The 22,129-nt window shown below is 48.1% G+C and overlaps 1 protein-coding gene across 5 annotated transcripts; it reads right to left on the reverse strand.

Moving 5' to 3' along the window:
* Positions 1 to 18: 18 nt before the first annotated feature.
* Sync (syncoilin, intermediate filament protein) lies at positions 19 to 21,529 on the reverse strand. 5 transcript variants are annotated; one of them, XM_057783697.1, is made up of 5 exons: positions 21,353 to 21,529; positions 13,827 to 14,982; positions 4,233 to 4,357; positions 4,012 to 4,088; positions 1,275 to 1,403 (listed from the first exon to the last, which is right to left on the reverse strand). In XM_057783697.1, the coding sequence occupies exons 1-5, from the start codon at positions 21,400 to 21,402 to the stop codon at positions 1,393 to 1,395; spliced, it is 1,419 nt and encodes a 472-aa protein (XP_057639680.1). In that variant the 5' UTR covers positions 21,403 to 21,529; the 3' UTR covers positions 1,275 to 1,392. The 5 variants fall into 5 exon arrangements, with proteins under 5 accessions (XP_057639679.1, XP_057639680.1, XP_057639677.1 ...); XM_057783694.1 differs by lacking the exon at positions 1,275 to 1,403 and adding an exon at positions 3,169 to 3,818; XM_057783696.1 differs by lacking the exon at positions 4,012 to 4,088 and having other exon boundaries at positions 19 to 1,403.
* Positions 21,530 to 22,129: the final 600 nt, after the last annotated feature.

Genomic DNA, 22,129 nt, shown 5'->3' on the forward strand with positions numbered 1-22,129 from the left:
AAATGTAATTGATCCAGAAGCATAAAAAAAGAACTTTACTCCTGCCAAGGAAAGTGAGGGCATTACCAAACAGTACACAAACTAGTCTTGGTAAAATTACATATTTTTGAAGTCTTCCCTAAAGAGCTACACAAGTTTCTAATTTGTCAAAGGCAGTATAATAGAGAATTTAAGGCAGTTTAAATTTGAAAGAGGCTTGTGTTAGAGACCTTGTATCTGTCCAGTGTTTTTTACTGGGACCCCCTACTTTTAAAGGGTTGGCTATGAGTGCCTTTAATACCACATGCAAAAACCAGATAAAATGACTTATTTTGCTTGAACTGTCTAGATGACTGTTGCCTCCAGAACCAGTGATGGTTTTTTTTGTTGTTGTTGTTGTTGTTTTGTGTTTTTTTTTTTTGGGAAAGTCTGAATAATGGAGTGTCTGGTCCAATTTCAAAGTGGTTCCTGTTCTCGTTTTAGTGTGTGTTGGGCTGGCTGTGATGGCACAGGTCTTTAACCCCAGCACTAAGGAGGATCTCTGAGTTTGAGGCCCTTGTCTGTGTAATGTGTTCCAAGAAAGCCAAATCACTACATGGAGATACCTTGGGGGTGTGTGGAGAGGAGTGTCTTGGTGACAGACACCTGTAGTCCTAGTAATTGGGGGTTGAGGCAAGATCAGAAGTTCAAGGTCATCCTGACCTACATAACAAGTTAGATACCAGCCTAGACTACTTGAAAATCTTGTCTCAAAAAAGACAAACTCAATGTTGTCTTTAATCTCGGTACTGTAGAGGCAGGCAGATCTCTGCGAGTTCAGGGCTAGCATTGTCTGAAAAGTGAGTTCTAGGCCAGCCAGGGCTATATATAAGTGAGGTCCTTTGTCAAAAAAAAAAAAAAATAGCTATCTTGGCTCTGTTTTAAGAGCAAATATTTGAGTGCAGACATTAAGGGGGAAATAGCTTTGTGAAAGAGTCATTTAAAATCCAATACCCATAGCTCAAAGGGACCCAAGTAGTGGATCTGTATAGCGAAGATTGGCTGCCTTTTGACCCCAACTTTTCCCTTGAATGTTCTTGGTTTGGGTCAGCACAAAGCAATAAATAATCTTCACAATATTGCCAGATGTGATACATCTGTTATACCCAGTGTGCTGCTGAAGAATAAAAAGGCTCATTTCCCATCCCACAGTGCATTAAGATCAGTACTAGCAGCCTACAGAAAAGAGTCCAGGTAATACCAGTTGACTGGTATTCTGCTTCCAGCCAACCCTAAAATCTCTGGGCAATTTTCACAGGATGAATTGCTTGCCCGCTACTGGCACTCTTTCCTGTTTGGTGAAAAGTCCATCCCTGGTGGCGCTTTGATACAAATGCTTTGTTGTTTCTGGGTTATGTATCCGGCCATACGTTTCTAAAGAGTTCCTGTAAGATTGAAAGAAATACAATTAAGTTTGCACTTGTACAATTTGAAATAATACATTAGAAGATTTTATAACAATGAGCTGCCAGGGTTTTCTTAGGGTAGACTGTAGTTTGATTGATTTTACCATGTATCCTTGCCTGACCTGAAGTTGACTATGTAGACCAGGTTGGCCTTTAACTCAGATCCAATCTGCCTCAGTGTTGAGGTTAAAGTCATGTGCCTGGTACCACCATGCCTGGCTACAATATAAAAACTAAATATAGTCATCTGTGACAGTGGGGTGAGAGAATAAAGTAAGCAGATGTGGTGTATGGCAACAATTTTAGCACTCGGGATGAGGCAGGACAAGTTCAAAGTTCTGGTGGTTTTGTTTTGACTTTTGAGGGTGTGTGTGATGTGTGCATAGGAGCCCATGGAGGTCAGAAAGAGACACCATATCCCCTGGAGCTGGAGTCACAGGAGTTTTCAACTCCTGATGAGAATGATGGAAACTGACCCATGTTCCTTCACACGAGCAACAACTGTTGTCGTGTCCTTTTTTTTGAAAGAGGATTTCTCTATGTAACAGCTCAAGCTGCCCTGGAACTAGCTCTTATAGACCAGGCTGGCATCAAACTCAAGAGATCCTCCTGCGTCCGCCTCCTGAGTACTGGGATTAAAGCCGTGTGCCACCACCACCTGATCTTTTCAAGTGTGTGTGTATGTGTGTGCTTTGCCTGCATGTGTTATGCTTGGTGCCTGAGGAGGCCAGACAAGGGTGTCAGGTGCCCCAGAAGTTGAGTTATGGGTGGCTGTGGGCTCTGGGACTCAAACCTGGGTCCCCTGCAAGAACAAGGGCTCCACAGCACTGCACCGTCTCTAGCCCGTCTCCTTCAGCCCAGGCAGTCCTTGAGGGTGCTCTTGTCTCAGGCACTAGATTGCAGATGTGCACCACCCGCCCCCGTTACGCAGTGCTGGGGCTTTGTTCATGCTATACATGCAGTCCACCGACTCAGCTGCATCCTCTGCTCGGATCCTCTGTTTAGACTGTTATCCTTTCCAGTCCATACAAAAGTGCTCATCAGGTCATTGTCAATTGCAAGGTTGTAACTCCCAGGTGATCATAAAAGAAAATCTAGAAACTTACAGAATGAATCAGTTGAAGTTACTGCGTACCAGTTGGTATCCAAATTTAACTAGGAAAGAAAATGTATGGACATCTGTATTGTATACAACTTAGCTTCTGGTTTTTTTTTCCCCCTTCTTGCCCTAAAACTTCCCAACTACTGAATAAGTCCCCAGCTTTTGTATTTTTATTATGTGAAAAGGGGCTGGAGAGATAGTTTAGCATTTAAGAGCACACACTGCTCTTCAAGAAGACATAAGTGCTCCAAAGCCACAGAGAAACCCTGTCTCGAAAAACAAAAACAAAAAAAACAACAACAAAAAAGACATAAGTGTGGTTCCCAGCACCCAATGGGGTAGCCCATAACTGCCTTTAGCTTCTGTGTACTCAAACCCTCTCTGACAGATGAGTGGACATGCTTGGTGATTATTTTATACATTGACTAAATTTGGGCTCCAGGAGTATCTTCAATGACTTTTTAAGTGAGTCATTTATTCCTGTTGGCCTCCTTTGTCAGTCTTAATTTGATAATAGGATTGTTTTTTGTGCCATACCAAGGAAACTGAATATCAGAGTTGGAAGGATGTATATAGAGCTTGGATTTTGTTTACTTTAAATATCTTTTATTTTACGTGTGAGTGAATGTTTTGCCTGCGTGTATGCCTGTGCCTGGTGCTCATAAAGGCCAGAAGAGGGCACCAGATCCTCTAGAACTGGAGTTATAGACGATTGAATTGCATGTGAGTTCTGGGAGCCAAACCTATATTCTGAGCTAGCATTCTTAACTGCTGAACCCACTCTGGCCACTAGATGATGTATCTGTAATATAAAGGTTATTGACGCTGGATGGTGGTGGCGCACGCCTTTAATCCCAGCACTTGGGAGGCAGAGGCAGGTGGATCTCTGAGAGTTCGAGGCCAGCCTGGTCTACAAAAGCTAGTTCAGGAAGGCCCCAAAGCTACAAAGAAACTCTTGGAAAATAAAACACCAAAAGCTCTTGACGATCGTGGTAATTAATCCAAGTACTTGGAAGACAGAGGAAAATGGATCTCTGTGAGTTCAAGGCCAACATGGCCTACACAAAAGGCCAACCAAAGCTACAAGGTGAGACCTGTCTCAAAAATATTATTGGTGAGGCCCAGCAAAATGGCCAAATGTAATTTTGTGTCTCATTAAAAATTAAAGCTTTCTCAGGCATTAATCCCAGCACTTGGGAGGGAGAGGCAGGCGGATCTCTTGAGTTCGAGGCCAGCCTGGTCTACAAAGCGAGTTCCAGAGCAGCCAAGCCGGTTGGTTATACAGAGAAACCCTGTTTTTGAAAAACAAAAAAAATAACAATAATAAAAGGATATTAAGTAACCAGGTACAGAGGCACATGCCTGTAACTACGCAGATTGAGGTAAGAGAATCCCAAGCAAGGGTAACAGCTAAGACCCTCCAGAATAAGGCATTAGTTAGTACTGTTAGGAAAGCAGCGATAACGATCTGTGCACAAAGATCACCTTGGGATTCGGCCTCGACTCCACCTGCCTGAGAAGTAGCTGCATCAGCCTGTTCCAGACTCTTGGGTAGCATAGCCCTTTAAAAAGAGAGAGCTGGTTTTCAACTGTTTGAAAGTCAGTTCCCCAAATGGTTTTGTTTTCTTTCGTTAAGTAAGATATTCCGTGGGCCCTCCCCCCATCAGTCAGTTGTAGACGTGGCTTGGGAAGCAGAGAAAACTGACTTATACGTTGAAAGTTCTTCAGCGAGGCTGGTCCTCAGCTGCTCCATCTCTTTGTTCTTCTGTTGCTGGACCTGCACGCCGCTTCGTAACTGCCTCTGTCTCTCCTCCATCTCCTCCAGCTGCTCCTGCGCAGAAGGGCCAGATGGTTGTGAGCCAGACGATAAACACCTGACATCTGCTATATACAGCACTTCACATTGTTCTGTGATTTTGTTACCGTTTGGTTGGTTTGGTCCCCCTTCCCCCTCACATACACACACATACACAGAGTTTTTCTGTGCATCCTCTCTCCTGGAACATGGTCTGTAGACAAACTGGCCTCACACTTAGAGATCCACCTGCCTCTGCCTCTTTAGTGCAGGGAAGAGATTCACCACTATGCCCGACCTATATCATTGAATATAGTGATATTGAGATTGATACTACCTTCATAGGCTAGGGTAAGAAATCAGTTCTGAGGGCTGGAGAGATGGCTCAGCGGTTAAGAGCATTGCCTGCTCTTCCAAAGGTCCTGAGTTCAATTCCCAGCAACCACATGGTGGCTCACAACCATCTGAAATGAGATCTGATGCCCTCTTCTGGCCTACAGGCAGACACACAGACAGAATATTGTATACATAATAAATATTTAAAAAAAAAAAAAAAGAAATCAGTTCTGAGGCCTAGTGGTGGTGGCTCACGCTTTTAATCCCAACACTCAGAACAGCCAAGGCTACATAGAGAAACCCTGTCTCAAAAATACAAAAAGCCAGCTGGGCGGTGGTGGCGCAAGCCTTTAATCCCAGCACTAGGGAGGCAGAGGCAGGTGGATCTCTGAATCCGAAGCTAACCTGGTCTAACAAAGAGTTCCTGGATAGCCAGTGCTGTTACACGGAGAAACCCTGTTTCAGAAAACAAGACAGAAGTTTCTGAGAAGTGTCTTGACAGTGACGCAGCTGTGAAAATGCCTGGTGGTGGGCGCGCCTTTAACCCGAGCACTCCAGGGCTGGCGGGAGGGTCTCTGAGTTTTAGACCAGGGCTACACAAAAACCCTGCTGAAAAACAAAAAGAAAAAAAAAAGTTTACCAATCATTTTATTATTTAAATCTTAACAAGAGTGGAAAGGGAAGCTGAAGAGATGGCTCAGCTGTTAAGAGCACTTGTTACTCTTGCAGACGACCCAGGTTGGATTCCCAGCACCCACACAATGGTTCAAAACTATTGATAAGCTGGGCGGTGGTGGCGCACGCCTTTAATCCCAGCACTCAAGACAGGCAGATCTTTGTGAGTTCGAGGCCAGCCTGGTCTACAAGAGCTAGTTCCAGGACAGGCTTCGTAGCTACAGAGAAACCCTGTCTCGAAAAACCACAAAAAAAAAAAAAAAAAAAAAACTATTGATAAATAGTTCTAGGCTCCAGATCTGATGCCCTCTTCTCCCCTCCGTGGGTACCAAACACACATACATGTACACACATACATACAGGCAAGACAAAATGAACAAATCTTTTTGAAATAAAAGGTACCTAGAGACTCGGGAGGCAGAGGCAGGTGGATCCCTGTAAGTTCGAGGCCAGCCTGGTCTACAGAGCTAGTTCCAGGACAGGCTCCAAAGCTACAGAGAAACCCTGCCTTGAAAAACCAAAAAACAATAAATAAATAAACAAAAGGTACCTAGAGGCTTAGTGCCTGACATTAACTTAGTGCTAAGTCAGTTGCGGACGTTCCTCATAATCCATAAGCTTTCTTCTAGAAACATATTAAGGGGGCTGGAAAGATGGCTCAGAGGTTAAGAGCATTGCCTGCTCTTCCAAAGGTCCTGAATTCAATTCCCAGCAGCCACATGGTGGTTCACAACCATCTGTAATGAGGTCTGGTGCCCTTTTCTGGCCTGCAGGCATACACACAGACAGAATATTGTATACATAGTGAATAAATAAATATTAAAAAAGAAACATATTAAGGTATTTTTAACTTTATATGGGTTGGAAGGTGTTAAGGATTTATCTGCACTTCGTCAATTATTGAGATTCTTTAAGGTTTAAAAATCATTTCATAGCCGGGCGGTGGTGGCGCACACCTTTAATCCCAGCACTCAGGAGGCAGAGGCAGGCGGATCTCTGTGAGTTCGAGACCAGCCTGGTCTACAAGAGCTAGTTCCAGGACAGAAACCAAAAGCTACGGAGAAACCCTGTCTCGAAAAATCAAAAAAAAAAAAAAAGTCATTTCATGGGGGCTGGAGAGATGGCTCAGCAGTTAAGAGCACTGGGACTTCTTCCTAAAGGACCTGGGTTCAATTCCCCCACCCACCTGGCAGCTTACAACTGTCTGTAACTCCAGTTCTAGGGGATCTGATACCTTCACACCAGTTCACATAAACACATTTTTTAAAAACTCATTTCACAACTAAAACCAGAGTCAAACCTGAATGAAGGGCTAGAGCTGTAGGTCAGTGGCAGAGCACTGCCAGCATGCCCACACCCTAGTCACCCTCAGCACCGAAAGGAGAAACGTTTTAGGAAGTAGGCATGGTGGAACACGCAAGCACTCTGAAGGTGGACGCTAGAGGATCTTGAAGTTCAATAAAATTCTTAGTTACATGATGAATCTGGGGCTAGCCTGGACTACATAAGACACTACCTTTAAATGAGTATAGGCTAACAACCTGTGTGTGGTGCTGAGGATAGCGATTGAGTGCTCTACTGCCTTGAGTTCTAGGAGGAAAGGAAGATGCTCAGCAAGTCCGGCTTGGATCCTTGAAGGATCAGGATGGGGAAGCTGGGATGTGGCTCACTTGGGCTGGTGCCTTCTGTCTACAAAGCCCTGGGTTTGACCCCCAGCACAACATAAATTGCGGTGGCAAATGTATTTTGGAGGTGGAGACAGAATCAGAAGTTCCAGGCCGGCCTGGGCTGTATGTGACCTTGTCTCCAAAGGGTCAGGGCCCTGGGGATAAGGGTGTTGCCGTGGGGAAGTCTTCTAAGGGCAGTTGAGAAATAACTGAGTCTGTTTTGGGCACTGCTATTATTAGAAGGTGCTCTGATCTGAGTCAGCTTTGATATTGTTCAGAGGTGCATCCGTCTGTGATACTGGGACCTTGCGGAAGCTCCCCTTTAACCAACACTATCAAAAGCTCTTTTTTTAGTGTCCAGCCCTGCCTGGGGGACCACACAGATGTGGCCTTACCACCTAGGAACGTGGCATCTGAAGGGCGGTTTCTGCACACTGCCCCACTTTTGGTAAAGCAAAGCACATGGGTGGGGATTGGGCGATGCCGCATGGTGCATAGAGACAGCACAGTGATGCTTGCCTCTGACCCTAGCACTCCACCCAGACTCGAGGTTATTCCTGATCACCGTGAGTTAGGAGGCCAGCCTGGAGTCCCTGAGACTCCATCTCAAAAAAGTTAAAAAAAGAAAAAGAAAAGGCTGGGTGAGATGACACACACCTTTAACCCCAGCAGAGCCCTGTGAGTTCAATACCGGTTTGCTCCACATAGTGAGTTCCAAGACAGAGCTGTGTAGAAAACCTCTGTCAAAAAAAACTTAAAAAGCGGAAAAAATAAATACATGGAGAAATTGCGTAGTGAAGTGCTGACCACACAATATGAGAACCTATTAATCCCCAGAATCATGGGTGTTTACAATCCCAGTTTTGGGAAGGGGGGAGGGGGCAGAGACAGGCAGGTGCCTGGAGGCTCTCTGCAGTCTAGCAAATCTGGCTCCACCACCACCAGGCCAATGAAGACCATCTCAGAAAGCTGGGTAAAGCTGGACACCTTTTAGGTGAGGAAGCAGGCATAGGTGGGTGGAAGCCACCTGATCCACAGAATAATTTCTGGCCAGCCAAGGCTCAATAGACCCTTAATTAAAAGAAGGGGTGGGGGCAGTGGGGGACTAGAGAAATGCCTCAGTGTTTGGTTTGGTTTTGGTTTTTTGAGACAGGGTTTCTCGGTGTAGCCCTGGCTGTCCTGGAACTCGCTCTGTAGACCAGGCTGGCCTCAGACTCGGAGGTCCGCCTGCCTCTGCCTCCTGAGTGCTGGGATTAAAGGTGTGCGCCACCATCAGTCGATGAGATGGCTCGATGTTTAAACATTTGATGCTCTTTTATAGGACCCAGGTTCAATTCCCAGCATCCACATATCAGCTCACAAGCAACTGTAACTCCAGTTCCATAGGATCTGATGCTGCTTTCTGGCCTCCTTGGGCACTACATGCACGCATACATGCAGACAAAACACCCATACATAAAATTTTTAAATTAATGGTTGAGCAGTGAAGAGGACTCAATGCCCTTAACCACTTAGTCATCTCTCCAGTCCATCAATATTCTTTAATAAACTCCAAAGTCAGCCGGCAGTGGTGGTGCACTCTTTAATCCCAGCACTTAAGAGGCACAAGCAGGCAGATCTCTGTGAGTCTGAGGCCAGCCTGGTCTACAAGAGCTAGTTCCAGGACAGTCAAGACTAGAAACCATGTCTCACCCGAGCCTGGCAGCCCTGTAAGAGTTTCACAAACAATAACTAGCTCATTCTGTGCAACCTGGAAAGCGACCTTCAGTCCTAGTTTTTAAGAACTAATAACGCTCCCCGATACCTCGGTGTATATACATGCAGCAAGTGTGTGCAGTGCCTAGGGCACTCAGAAGAGGGCATGGATTCCTCAGAGCTGGGGTTACAGGAAGGTGCAAATGGCCTGAGCAAGAGCAGCAAGCTCCTCCCGGCCACCAGCCATCTCTCCAGCCCCAGAAATCCCATTTTTACTGTCTCTTGGCATTTTGGTTAAAATCGGGTATGATCCTGTTTTACCTGGGAGGGAGTGAAGCCAGGATTTGCAGTTGGCTCTGAGCTCACCCCTCATTACTTTCCTTAGACTCAGACTCTTCTGCCTTCTCTGTGAAAGCCCAGAAGGCCACAATGAAGTGCCTGGCACTCCACACTGCTCTGCTAAAGAGACTTACAAAAATAAAAACACGGAGGGAGGGCTTGGCAGAGGTGATGGAAAAAAGGGAGTGGGTAAATGTGACAGAATATATTATATAGGGCTGGAGAAATGACTCAGCTGTTAAGGGCACTGCCTGCTCTTCCAGAGAACCTGGGTTCAATTCCCAGCACCCACATGGCAGCTCAGCTACAGCAGTCTGTAACTCCAGTTCCAGGGCATCTGACACCTTCACACCAATACAAATAAAATAAATTGAAATAAAATATAAAAAATATATCATAGCCACAGTACTGAAAACAGCCTGGTACTGGCATAAGAACAGGCAGGTGGACCAATGAAACCGAATAGAAAACCCGGATATCTATCCACACATCTTCGAACACCTGATATTTGATAAAGAAGCAAAAAATATTAAATAGAAAAAAGAAAGCATATTTAACAAGTGGTGCTGGCATAACTGGATATCAACATGTAGAAGAATGAAAATAGGCCCATATCTATCACCATGCACAAAACTCAAAAGTCCAAATGGATCAAAAACCTCAACATAAAGCCAGCCACACTGAACCTTATAGAAGAGAAAGTGGGAAGTACACTTGAACGCATTGGCACAGGGAACCACTTCCTAAATATAACCCCAGCAGCACAGACACTGAGAGAAACAATCAATAAATGGGACCTCCTGAAACTGAAAAGCTTCTGTAAAGCAAAGGACATGGTCAACAAGACAAAACAACAGCCTACAGAATGGGAAAAGATCTTCACTAACCCCACATCAGACAGAGAACTGATCTCCAAAATATACAAAGAACTCAAGAAATTGGACACCAAAAGATCACATAATCCAATAAAAAAAAAATGGAGTACAGACCTAAACAGAGAACTCTCAACAGAGGAATCTAAAATAGCTGAAAAACACTTAAGGAAATGTTCAACATCCTTAGTCATCAGAGAAATGCAAATCAAAACAACTCTGAGATTCTATCTTACACCTGTCAGAATGGCCAAGATCAAAAACACTGATGATAACTTATGCTGGAGAGGTTATGGGGTAAAAGGGAACACTCCTGCATTGCTGGTGGGAATGCAAGCCGGTACAACCCCTTTGGATGTCAGTGTGGCGATTTTTTAGAAAATTAGGAAACAACCTTCCTCAAGACCCAATAATGCCACTTTTAGGTATATATCCAAAGGATGCTCAATCGTGCCACAAGGACATGTGCTCAACTATGTTCATAGCAGCTTTGTTTGTCATAGCAAGAACCTGGAAACAACCTAAATGCCCCTCGATCAAAGAATGGATAAAAAAAAAAATGTGGTACATTTATACAATGGAGTACTACACAGCAGAAAAAAATAACGACAGCTTAAATTTTGCAGGAAAATGGATGGAACTAGAAAACATTATTTTGAATGAGGTAACCCAGACACAGAAAGACAATTATCACATGTACTCACTCATAGGTGGTTTTTATTTTTTTGCTTCGTGCATGCCAAGCAAGCTCCTTACCACTGAGCTACATCCCCAACTTAGGAAACCTGTTTAACATCGATGATGTTTGGATTTTATGAAAATGTTTGTTTTGTCTGGCATCTCTCCCAGACTGCAAACTGGGAGAACAGCAACACGTCATTCCCGACTATTTTCTGTCTTTCCTGCCAGCGCCTGAGCCTGATTCATACGAGACACAGAAACGGTGAATGGAGGGATGATGGCAGTGATGATATCACCAGACTGACTCCGAGGGGGCAGGCCCAGCCTGAGAAATCCCAGGGCACCCTCGACAAGTAACCAGAATGAAACAGGAAAGTCTTCAGCAAACACTGTTTGGCGACCCTTTCAGGGATAGGCCTTGAAACCTCAATCCCTGAGGCAGAGACAGGAGAGCAGAGTCTGAGGCCAGCGTGTCCTCTACAGTGAGACACTGTCTTAAAAACAGCATACATGGGGCCAGAGAAGTGGCTTTGGAAGAGGACCTGAGTTCGATTCCCAGTCCACATCAGGCAGCTCTCAGCCACCTGTAAGGCCCAGCTCCCAGGGGTTCCCATGCCTCCAGCCTCTGAGGGTACCAGCATGCATGTGCACTTACCCAAAAAATACACATAATTCAAAATAAAATCTTAACCGGATGTGGCTCGCCTTTAATCCCAGCACTGGAGAGGCAGAGGCAGGCAGAACATGTGAGTTTGAGGCCAACCTGGTCTACAGAGTGAGTTCCGGGGCAGCCAGGGCTACACATAAACCCTGTTTCAAAAAACCAAAAAGTAAATAAATAAGTAAAAACAAAATCTTTTGAAAAATCATAAGCACTACAGTAAGATACTCAGCAAACCATTTCCAAGATTTCTCTTGAGGGAAAGGCATACAATTTCAAGTTTATACAAGGAGATATATGTTTCGAAAGGCAAATGTAGCAAGTTAGATATGATGGCACATGGCTATCCTCCCAGGATTTGGGAGGCTAAGGCAGGAGGATGACAGGAGTATCTGGAGCTCCAGGTAACATTTACTTTGGGGCTAGTCTGGGCTGCTTGAGAACCTGTCTGAAAACAAAGCCGGCTGTAAAAGGCCCCCCACATGGAAGCGTTCTCAGCGTGCCTAGCAACTCTTCGCTCAGCATCTGCCTAGTGCGTCCCCTAAGCTGCATGGCAGACAATAAAAGGAGATAAGTAGAGATAGCCCCCGCCTTCCGCACGCCCAGTCTGTGCAGCCGCAGACGTAATTGTTTATCCACGCGGTATTTATACCCCACTCTTCTAAAAAGGGCTTAGAACTGGCTCACACTTAATCAGAAATAACTCGGGTACAGGGATATGGTGGCATGTACAAAAAAGGAAAATGCAGAGATTCCAGCCCAAACCCTGGACGATGGCTAGGTGGTATTTGGGGGTGAATGCGGCTGGTAGAGGAGGGAATGAACTCATTGGACTTGGCCTCTCGGGCTCTCCCTACAGCCAAGCATGAGTCACTGTTGAGTTAGAATTTAAAAAGGCCTCCGTGGAAGGAGTAGGCAGACACGGGTTCAAACTACTTTACTGAGCCCCAGTTTCCTTGTGTTTAAAACCTAAGAATCCAAGCCAGGTATGGTAGCCCATTTTACTCTGGTAGCACAAGCTTGCCATCCTAGCTACATGGGGGGGCAGAAGCAGGGAAATCTCAAATTCAAGGCCTGCCTGAGCTACTGAGTGAGTTCAAGACTAACCTAGTCAAACTGAGCCCTGTCTCAAATAAAAAGAGAACTGGGGGCGGGGGAGGTTGGAAAGATGACTCAATGGTTAAGAGCACTGGCAGCTCTTCCAGAGGTCCTGAGTTCAATTCCCAGAACCCACTTGGTGACTCACCATTGTTGAGGGATCTGATGCCCTCTTCTGGCCTGTATGCATAGGTACAGATAGAGCATCATATTCATAAAATAAATAAATCTTAAAAATTGTATTTAAAAGCTCAGTGGTGGTGCACACCTTTAATTCCAGCACTCAGGAGGCAGAGGCAGGAAGTCTTCTGTGAGTTCAAGGCCAGTCTAGTCTACAGAGTGAGTCCAGGGCTGTTACACAGAAAAATCCTGTCTCAAAAAACAAACAAAATCTATTAAAGAGAGAGAGGATTGAGGATAAAGCTCTGTGGTAGAGAGCTTGCCAAGCATGTGTGAAGCCCTGGGTTCAATCCCCGGGATCCACTGCCCCCACCACCACCACCACCACAGAGTTATACAAACCAAAAGTGAAAATAATTGGCAGGGTCGGGTGTGGAGCTAGAGAACTGGCTCAAGGGATAAGAGTGCTTGCTTTTCTGAAGAGGGTGTTCCCAGCACCATCATAGTAGCTCACAGTTCCAGCAGATCCATCGCCCTCTTCTGGCTGCCTTGGACATTGCATGCACATGGTGCACATACATACATGCAGATAAAACATCCATATGCATAAAGTAAACAGAGTAAGATTTTTTTAAGAGGGGCTGAGGAGGGGATATGGTTCAGTGGTGGAGTGCTTGCCAAACAAGCACAAGACCCTGGGTTCAATCCCCAACACACACAAACAGCTGTGTACACCAAGAATTCAAATACCCACCAAATCCTAATGCTGGCCTTAACCAAATGAAATTAATACAGAGCCAGGGGAAAGAATGAGTTAGCGGATCCAAGAGCAGGTCCCTGCTTTCACATTGAAGGGTAACCCCACCCCAAATACATTAGACCTCTCTGGGTGTTGTACACCGATAGTCCCAACACTCAGGACCAACACTTAGGAGGCTGAGGCAGGTGGATCTCTAAGTCTGAGGCCAGCCTGGTCTACAGAGTGAGTTCCAGACCAGCCAAGGCTACACAGAGAAACTTGGGTTTTTGTTTTTTTGGTTTTTTTGTTTTTTGTTTTTTTTTCGAGACAGGGTTTCTCTGTGGCTTTGGAGCCTGTCCTGGAGCTAGCTCTTGTAGACCAGGCTGGTCTCAAACTCACAGAGATCTGCCTGCCTCTGGAAACTTTATCTTGGAAGGAAAAAATAAAACAGACCTCAGACTTCCCTTCACCTAAATGACGTCACTTCTGCTGGCTATGGTGGCACACACCTATAATCCCAGCACTCAGAAGGCTGAGGCAGGAAGGGTCTCGAGTTTCTTAAGGTCTCCCAGCCAGCCTGAAGGACATAGCAAAACTCTCCGACACAGAGGACAAAGCCTACCCTGTACTGTTGAACCTCCTCGTCACGTTTCTGCCTCACGAGTGTGATCTGGTCCTCCAGGTTCCTGTTCTGAAGGTGGAGCTGCCGGGCCTCGGCTTGCAGGGGTCTCAGCGCCTCCTTCATCTTTTGGATCTCGGCCTGGGTATCCTGTAGCGCTTTGGTCCCTGCCTCTTTCCTCTCCAGGAGCCGCAGCAGCTGAGGCTCGTACTCCTCTTCCAGGCCCTGGCGGCTTTCTGCCATGAAATTTTCAAACTGTGTTGACAGCCGCCGACTCTCCTGGAGGAAGTGCCCATCGCTCTGGGTTGGGGGTGCTTCTAGTTGCTGCTGCAACTGCTCCTTCTGTTTCTGATAGGCGTCGCGGAGCTGGGTCAGTTCTCCCGAAAGCTGGGCTGCCCGAGTGCTCAGCGCTTCCTTGCAGTCGGCAAACTGAGCCACGTCCTGCTGGCGGCACTCCAGCTGGTATTGGTAGGCCACGCATTCCTTGGTCACCTTGAACAGCTTCTGCTTCACCATCCGGATCTCCTCCCTGAGCCCATCCCGCTCCAGCTCGGCCTGGGCGTGCAGTTTATAGGCAGCGAGGATGTCCTGGTGGATTTGCTGCACCTCCTGCAGGGCTGGTTCCCGGAGCAGCACAAGCTCGTGGATAAGCTGGTCCCTCTCCTCTTCCAACTGGGAAACAGCCTGTACACACTCCTCGAAACGGCCCTCCAGCAGCTCCAGGTCCTCCATGCTGAGGTCCTCCTCTGTGCTGGGAATCGGTGGAGCCGGAAGGCTTTCCTCCGGGGCCACCATTTCTCCCTCACAAGCAGTCTGCTCCGGGCTTGGGTTCTTAGCTGGCTCTACAGGCTCCTGGGACAACTGTACCTCATCTGGTTTCACAGGCTCCTCCACAAACAGGGGCTCTTCTGAACTCACTGCCTCTTCCAGATCCAGAGCCTCCTCCAGCTGCCTCGATTCATCGATACACAGTGTCTCCTCTGGCTTCTCAGACTCTTCCACGTAGAGGCTCTCTTCAAAGTCCACTGAGTCCCCCAGATAGAGAATGTCTTCTAGGTTCACAGTCCCCTCCAAAGATAGAGTAGCCTCTGGGCTCAAAGTCATGGCCTCCTTCGGGGCTTTGGCGTCCTGAAGAGAACTGGCCTCTGTGCCCGTTTCCCTGCAAGAGAGACGATGGACATGAAGGAGAGCCTGAGAGCCCGATTCTGTTGAGGAGTCAACAGGGCCTCCACCTCAGGGCTAGAGGCAGCAGCTTCACAGACTCTGATCTACTCCCTTCGCTAATCTGCCTCTTCCACAGACAGCCAGTCCACTGTTCGTATTCCCTGACGGCACCACAGCATCACTGGCTAGCCTCTGCTTAGGTCACTTCAAGAACAGAAACTCACTCTCAGACACAGCCGGGTGCCCCACGGAAAGACTGTCTTGGGAAAACAAGGAAAGACAAACGTGGTAGGTAGTACATGCCTCCAATTCCGGAACCTGGGGGGTGGAGGGAGGGGGTCAGGAATTCAAGGCCAGCCTCAGGTACTTAGAGAGCTGAGGCCAACCTGGTTTCATGAAAATAGGCCCCCACACACAAAAATGGGGTTCAGGGAGTGGCTCAGCACATAATGGCACTCACCACCAAGACTGATAAACTGAGTTCAATCCCTGGTGTCCAAATGGAAAAAAACAGTTTCTACAAGTTGTCCCAGGAATGTACCCCCCAATAAATAAATAAATAGTTAAAGTGGGGGCAGTGCTGAACAGATGGCTAAGTGGTAAAAAGCTCTGGGGTGTTGTTGCAGAGGACCCAAAGTTTGGCTCCCAGCGTCCTCATGATGGCTCACAACCACCTGCAACTCCAGTTCAGGGGGGTATGACACCTTCTTCTGGCCCCATGCACCCCTCCCCACATACATACCAAAAATAAATTTTAAAAAATTAAATGTAGGGGCTGGAGAGATGGCTCAGAGGGTAAGAGCACTGGTTGCTCTTCCAGAGGTCCCGAGTTCAATTCCCAGCAACCACATGGTGGCTCACAACCATCTGTAATGAGATCTGGTACCTTCCTTGCCAGCAGTACATTGTATGCTTAATAAATAAATCTTTAAAAAAAATAAAAAAAAAAAGCCGGGCGGTGGTGGCGCACGCCTTTAATCCCAGCACTTGGGAGGCAGAGGTAGGCGGATCTCTTTGAGTTCGAGACCAGCCTGGTCTACAAGAGCTAGTTCCAGGACAGGCTCCAAAGCCACAGAGAAACCCTGTCTCGAAAAACCAAAAAATAAATAAATAAATAAATAAATAAATAAATAAAATAAAAAATTAAATGTAAAACCAAATAAATAAAAATAAAAAGCCACAGCCGCCGCCGGGCAGTGCTTCAATCCCAGCACTCTAGAGGCAGAAGCAGGGGCTCTTCGTGAGTTTGAGACAATCCTGGTCTACAAAGTGAGTTCCAAGACAGCTAGGGCTACACAGAGAAACTCTATCTTGAAAATAAACTGGAAACGAAACAAAACCAAGGGGCTGGGGAGATGGCTCCAGACAGTAAAGTGCTTGCTTTCCACACAAGAATGAGAAGCTGAATTTGGATCCCCAGCACCCATGCGAAATCCAGATGCTGTGGTCACACTAAGCCTAGCACCGAGTGGACAGAACGGGAGAACCCCAGAGACTTAATGTAGCTTGACTGGTGAGCTCCAGTTTCAATGCTGAGGAGGACACCCAAAATTGACCTCTGGCCTCCACACACGCGCACACGTATGTGCATGCACATGAATAGACAAGCATAGCTCAGTTGGTATAGTGTTCAAGCGACATTTAAGACGCCTTGGGTTTGATCCTGGCCTGGCACTACATAAAACCAGGTGTGGGGCTGGAGAGATGGCTCAGCGGTTAAGAGCACTTGCTGCTCTTCCAGAGGTCTTGAGTTCAGTTCCCAGTAACTACATGGTGACTTACAACCACCTATAATGAGATCTGATGCCCTCTTCTGGTGTGCAGGCATATATGCAGGCAGAATGCTGTCATAAGGCTTAAAAAACAAACAAGCAAACAGGTTGGTGGTGCATTTCTATGACCCCAGCCCTCAGGAAGTAGAAGCAAGAGAATCAGAAGTTCAAGATCATCCTCGGCTGCATAGAGTCCAAATTCAGTCTGGCACCCATATGTGTATACGTACACATGCACACACGTGCCCATGGATCCAAACACTAATATTGAGAACCATGCTGAATAGCTTTTCCCCCTTAGTCCTCAAGGAAGGTAGTGTGGGATTCCCCTCTGTATGCTGTGAATATCATTGGTTAATAAAGCAACTGCTTTGGGCCTATAGCAGAACTATAGGGGAATAGAGCTGGGGGCAGTGGAACTAAACTGAATGCTGGGAGAAAGGAGGCGGAGTCAGGGATAAGCCATAAAGCCCCTGCTGGAGACCGGTGTGCTAAAACTTTGCTGGTAGGCCACGGCCTCGTGGTGATGCACAGATTAATGGAGATGGGTTAAATTAAGATGTAAGAGTTAGCCAATAAGAAACTAGAGCTAATAGGCCAAGCAGTGATTTAAATAATACAGTTTCTGTGTGGTTATTTAGGTTCTGGCAGCCAGGAAATGAACAAGCAGCCTCCTCCAACAGGAAGGGTCTCTCAATCAAACCCAGAACTCACAGATTGGCTAACTTTCCCAGGTAGCCTGCTTGGGATTCCCATCTCCTCCTTCCAGGGCTGAAATTACAGGTGGTTGGCGGCATCCAACCAGTAAGGTTTTGACCGATCTATAGACCCAGCTTCAAGAGAACTAAAATTTGGGGGCAGCTGAACTTGAGGTGTCAAAAAGTACCAGGTGAAGATAATCAAAACCTTTTTTTCTTTGGGAGAAAAAAGTGGGTGGGGCATTATTGTGCATGCCTTTAATCCCATGCAGAAGCAGGGAGCTCTCCATAGGTCCTTATCCAGTCGGATTTACACTGCAAGTTCCAGGCCAGCCAGGGCAAAATGTTGAGACCTTGTATGAGAAAAAAAAAAAAAAAGTCTGGTGACTGTGGTGCATGCCTTAATCCTAGCACTCAGGACGCAGAGGCAGGCAGATCTCTGAGTTCAAGGCCAGCCTGATCTAAAATGTGAGTTCCAGGACAGCCAGGGCTACACAGAAGAACCCTGTCACGAGGGGGAAAAAAGTGAAGGGACGAGGTGATTGCTTCAAATTTACATACTTTTTACATTTTATCTATCTAATATGTACGCGTGTGTGTTGGGAGGGCGGTGTGTGTGTGTCACAGTGTAAACGGTGAGGTCAGAGAACAGCTTATGAGAGGCAGTTCTCTCCTTATGTATGGGTTTTGGGGGTGGAACTCAGGCTGCACGCAAATTACAGTCTCCAAGCCCCCACGGCAGGTAGATTAGCAAGAGGTGTGCACTTCTGGTTCCTGCCCCATGTACCTATCTCCCTGAACACTGACCCTTACCAGAGGAAGTCTCCAGCCTCCGTCCAGTCTCTTCCAACAACTCTCAGGTCCCCAGTCCAAGCCACGATCTGTTTGCTCTACTTTGTACCAGCTTTCTTTTTGTTTTGGGTTTCTCTATGTGGCCCCGGCTGTCCTAGAACTTGCTCTGTAGAGCAGGCTAGCTTCAAACTCAGAGATCTCCCTGCCTCTGCCTTCTGAGTGCTGGGAATAAAGAAAGGCATGTGTTGCCACCACATAGCTGTACCTGCCTTCTAATGGGCCTTCTTGCTTCTCTGCAGCTCAGTCTAGCTACAATTCGTTGGCTACAACATGGTTGCTCCGTGCCACATTTGCAAAGCCTTTGCTATAAAGCTCAGAATGACCTGGTACTCACTACGTAGTCCAAGCTGGCCTAGAGCTCTATCTTTTTTTTTCTATTTATTTATTTTTATATGGCCTGCATGCGTGTATGTGCACCACAGGTATACATGGTGCCCTCAGAGGTTAAAAGAAGGCATCAGAGCCAGGTAGTGGTGACACACACCTTTAATCCCACCACCGGGAGACAGAGGCAGGTGGATCTCTGAATTGAGGCCAGCCTGGTCTACAGAGTGAGTTCCAGAACAGCCAGGGCTACACAGAGAAACCCTGTCCCCCCAAAAACTAAAACTAACAAACAAAAAGAAGGCATCAGATCCCCTGGAACTGGAGTTATGAATGGCTGTGAGCCACCACGTGGTTGCTGGGTACCCAATCCAGGTCCTCTGCAAGAGCACCAAGTGCCCTTAACAGCTGAGCCATCTCTCCAGTCCCAGACCTGGAAGTCTTAACAATCCTCCTGCCTCAACCTCCCAGGTGCTGAGACTACAGACATGTGTCTTCAGGCTCAGCTTTCAGAGTTTGAAAGAGGTGGTCCTAGCCCACCATTTTTAGCCTCAGCTCACATCACCCCTGCAGCCCCTCCCCCACCCCAGCGCCTGAGAAGCCAGAACATGTGGTAACTTTTCACACCTCCTACTCTGGGCCCACAATATCTGAAGGATCTAGCTGAAAAATGCAACTTCCTGAATACCAATGTGCCTAAAAACACTAACCCGAGCTTCCGGAGAAGGTAAAACTCCTGGCGCTAGGAAGGAGCACCTGCTCGAGCAGGCAGGCGCACCTATCCTGCTCTGCCAGAGTCCCCGCTTTCCCAGCTGACGGCCTTTGCGTCATGTTCCACCTTGGAACGACTTAACCATGTTCGAGGCACTATTCTAAGCGCTTACATGAACACTCACTTTTAGCCGTTCATCTGTTATGCCCAGTGCAGAGAGAAGCAAGCCAGGGTGCAAGGCGTGGGAAACACAACTGAGGTTCTGAAGAAGGCAGCAGAGCCACCCTCTGCCTGAGACTATGCATAGGCCTAAGGAGGGTTTGGAGCATTGCACTCAGAATGTCTTTTTTCGTTTTGTTTTGTTTTTGAGGCAGGGTTTCTCTGAGTAGCCCTGGCTGTCCTGAAACTTACTTCGTAGACCAGGCTGGTCTTGAACTCAGACAGACCCACCTGCCTCTGCCTTCAGAGTGCTGAGATTAAAGGCCGGGCGATGGTGGCGCACGCCTTTAATCCCAGCACTCGGAGGCAGAGGCAGGTGGATCTCTGTGAGTTCAAGACCAGCCTGGTCTACAGAGCTAGTTCCAAGACAGGCTCCAAAGCCACAGAAAAACCTTGTCTCGAAAAACCAAAAAAAAAAAAAAAAAGGCACATGCCACCACCACCTGGCTCTGAATGTCTTTCTAGGGTGTTGGTGGGGTACAGGGTCGGGGTGGGGGTGAGGCTAAGATGGAGAGAACTTGCCTAGCATGTAGGAAGTACTAAGTTCATTCCCAAGCCCAGAAAAAATAAATGGTTTAGTTAACAAATGTCTGATCATTCTCCAACTCCATCCCAAACGAGGCCCACTGCGTCCTCACAACATTCTGAATGTAGCTCACCTTCGGAGCAGCGACTTGTCCGTTGGATGAGAGGGGACATCCTGAGGACAAAACCAGTTGTCTGTACCCTAGTGTGGGGCCCTCGGAAGGCAATCAGAAGCCAACTGAACCCCAAGGTCAAGCGGCAGAGCCCGTGTGTAGGACCCAGGCCTCCTGACTTCTGGGCTGAGCTGCCCCGCCACCCTGGGTACCAGATGTTGTCGACAGCTAGCTGCTTCTCTACTGAGCTGGCAAAGACGCAGATTACAGGAGGCCAAGCAGAGAGGAGCATGCTCAGCTGGGGCCCCTGACCTCAGCGCCACTGCCGCTCTGTCCCTGTCCCCAGAGGACTTGGACAACTCCTTAATGCTATCCATCAGACTGTGACGGGTTGTGTGTATGACATCAGGCAGACAAGAACCTGTGTCTGACATCAAGCTTGTTAGTATGTGTGTGGGCAATTCAGGGAAAATGCATGTCCTAAGGTCCAGCTCAGCTTTATCTTCTCACGTGATAACAGAGGGTACCAGGAAGTCTTCCCACAATTTGATAGACCGAGAAGTCTCTGGGCCACAGCATGACTTGGGACAGAACGACTCCACAAGCACCAGTGGTCAGATCCACAGTGTGGGCAGCTTCTGGGTCCAGCTATGGCCCAGCGTTGGGCTAAGAGAAAAATCCTTCTATAGGCCTTCACCGGATCCACACAGGGAAGAACAAGCTGACTGAACAGACTCGTAACTTCAAGCTGGCAGGTGCCCAACCCTGCACCAAGTGGCTCAAATACAGTGGATTATCAAATGGTTTCTTCCTTGCCCCAAGAACAGTGAATGAGAAATAAAGGAAAATAAAAATAAAACTTGTACTATGCTTGGCCAGTTGAACCAAGTAAATCTTGACAGGTTGCTAGCCTGAAAGGATTAATTCTCATGCAGCCGGTGGAAGTATCCCAAAATACCACAGACCACCAGAGGTGTCAAGTCCCCAAGCCAGGGCCTCCCATCTCCCTTCCCCGGGTGACTCCGCCCCGTGCCACACCCGGGCCGGACCACTACCCACGGCGACGAAGGGGCCGCGCGGGTGGAGGACGGGAGCCCACCTAGCACCCCCTCTCCTACTGAGTGGCGACACGGGCCCTGGAGGCTCCTACCTCGCAGGCCGGGCGCCGTCCCCGCCGCACAGGGGTTCCGGACTGGCCATGACTGCCCGACCCCGGGCTCGCCCGGAGCGTTATTAATAGCCGGCCCCGCCGGCGGCTGTGCCGGTGCCCGCGTCCGCCGCACTGCCAGCTGCAGCGGACACCAGATCCCAGCGACCCGGGCCGGACGCGCCCACTTGGCCCGGACCATCTCCCGCGGGAGGAGGGCACGGGCCCTGCGGCCCTGGGGGCGGGGAGAGGGTGGGAGGGGGATGGGAGGTTGGGGTGGGGTGAGATGAGGGGCGGCCCAGCCGCGCTTCCCGAACCTTCTTCTCTCTCCACCTTTCCTTCTGCCCCGGGTTGCTTGGCGAGGAGGAGGGGGCTGTGCAGTCTCAGGGGAGCAGTTCCCGGGTCCAATGGAGGCGGGCTACCCAGAGGGACCCAGTGCCCCTCGTGTCAGCGCCCTGAGATCCCCACCCGCACAAGGGCTTGGAGAGCGGCCACCCTCCCGGTGTCCCGCAGCTGTCGTGAAGGGGTGGGGCAGGGCGCCTGCTGGAGAAGGGGGGTTACCCGCCACACCCCATGCGTCTGGGGACAGCTGGGGGCCACGGCTGGGGTTAGGGAAGGGCTGAGAAAGAACTGCAAAAAGGCTTAAGGCCGGAAAGTTGAGTCTGTGTTTAACGCAGGTCTCCTCCCTTCCCCAACCCCCCAACCTGGGAGGTCTTCTGAGAGCTCCACTTGTGGCCGCTGCTGTCGTGTTTCACGGCATATACCCACGCCTGAGTCCTC

Source organism: Chionomys nivalis, chromosome 11 (assembly GCF_950005125.1).
Source record: "Chionomys nivalis chromosome 11, mChiNiv1.1, whole genome shotgun sequence".
NCBI classification, from domain to species: Eukaryota; Metazoa; Chordata; class Mammalia; order Rodentia; family Cricetidae; genus Chionomys; species Chionomys nivalis.

Bases quoted from the DNA above. Each gene is read 5' to 3' on its own strand.
- Sync (XM_057783692.1), bottom strand. From the start codon at position 21,402: ATGGCCAGTCCGGAACCCCTGTGCGGCGGGGACGGCGCCCGGCCTGCG. The intron at 4,358-13,826 runs GTAGGCTTTGTC...CCTTCTGCGCAG, and splicing joins AGGAGGTTCAACAGTACAGG to GAGCAGCTGGAGGAGATGGA. The intron at 4,089-4,232 runs GTCAGTTTTCTC...CTCTTTTTAAAG, and splicing joins GAAGAACTTTCAACGTATAA to GGCTATGCTACCCAAGAGTC.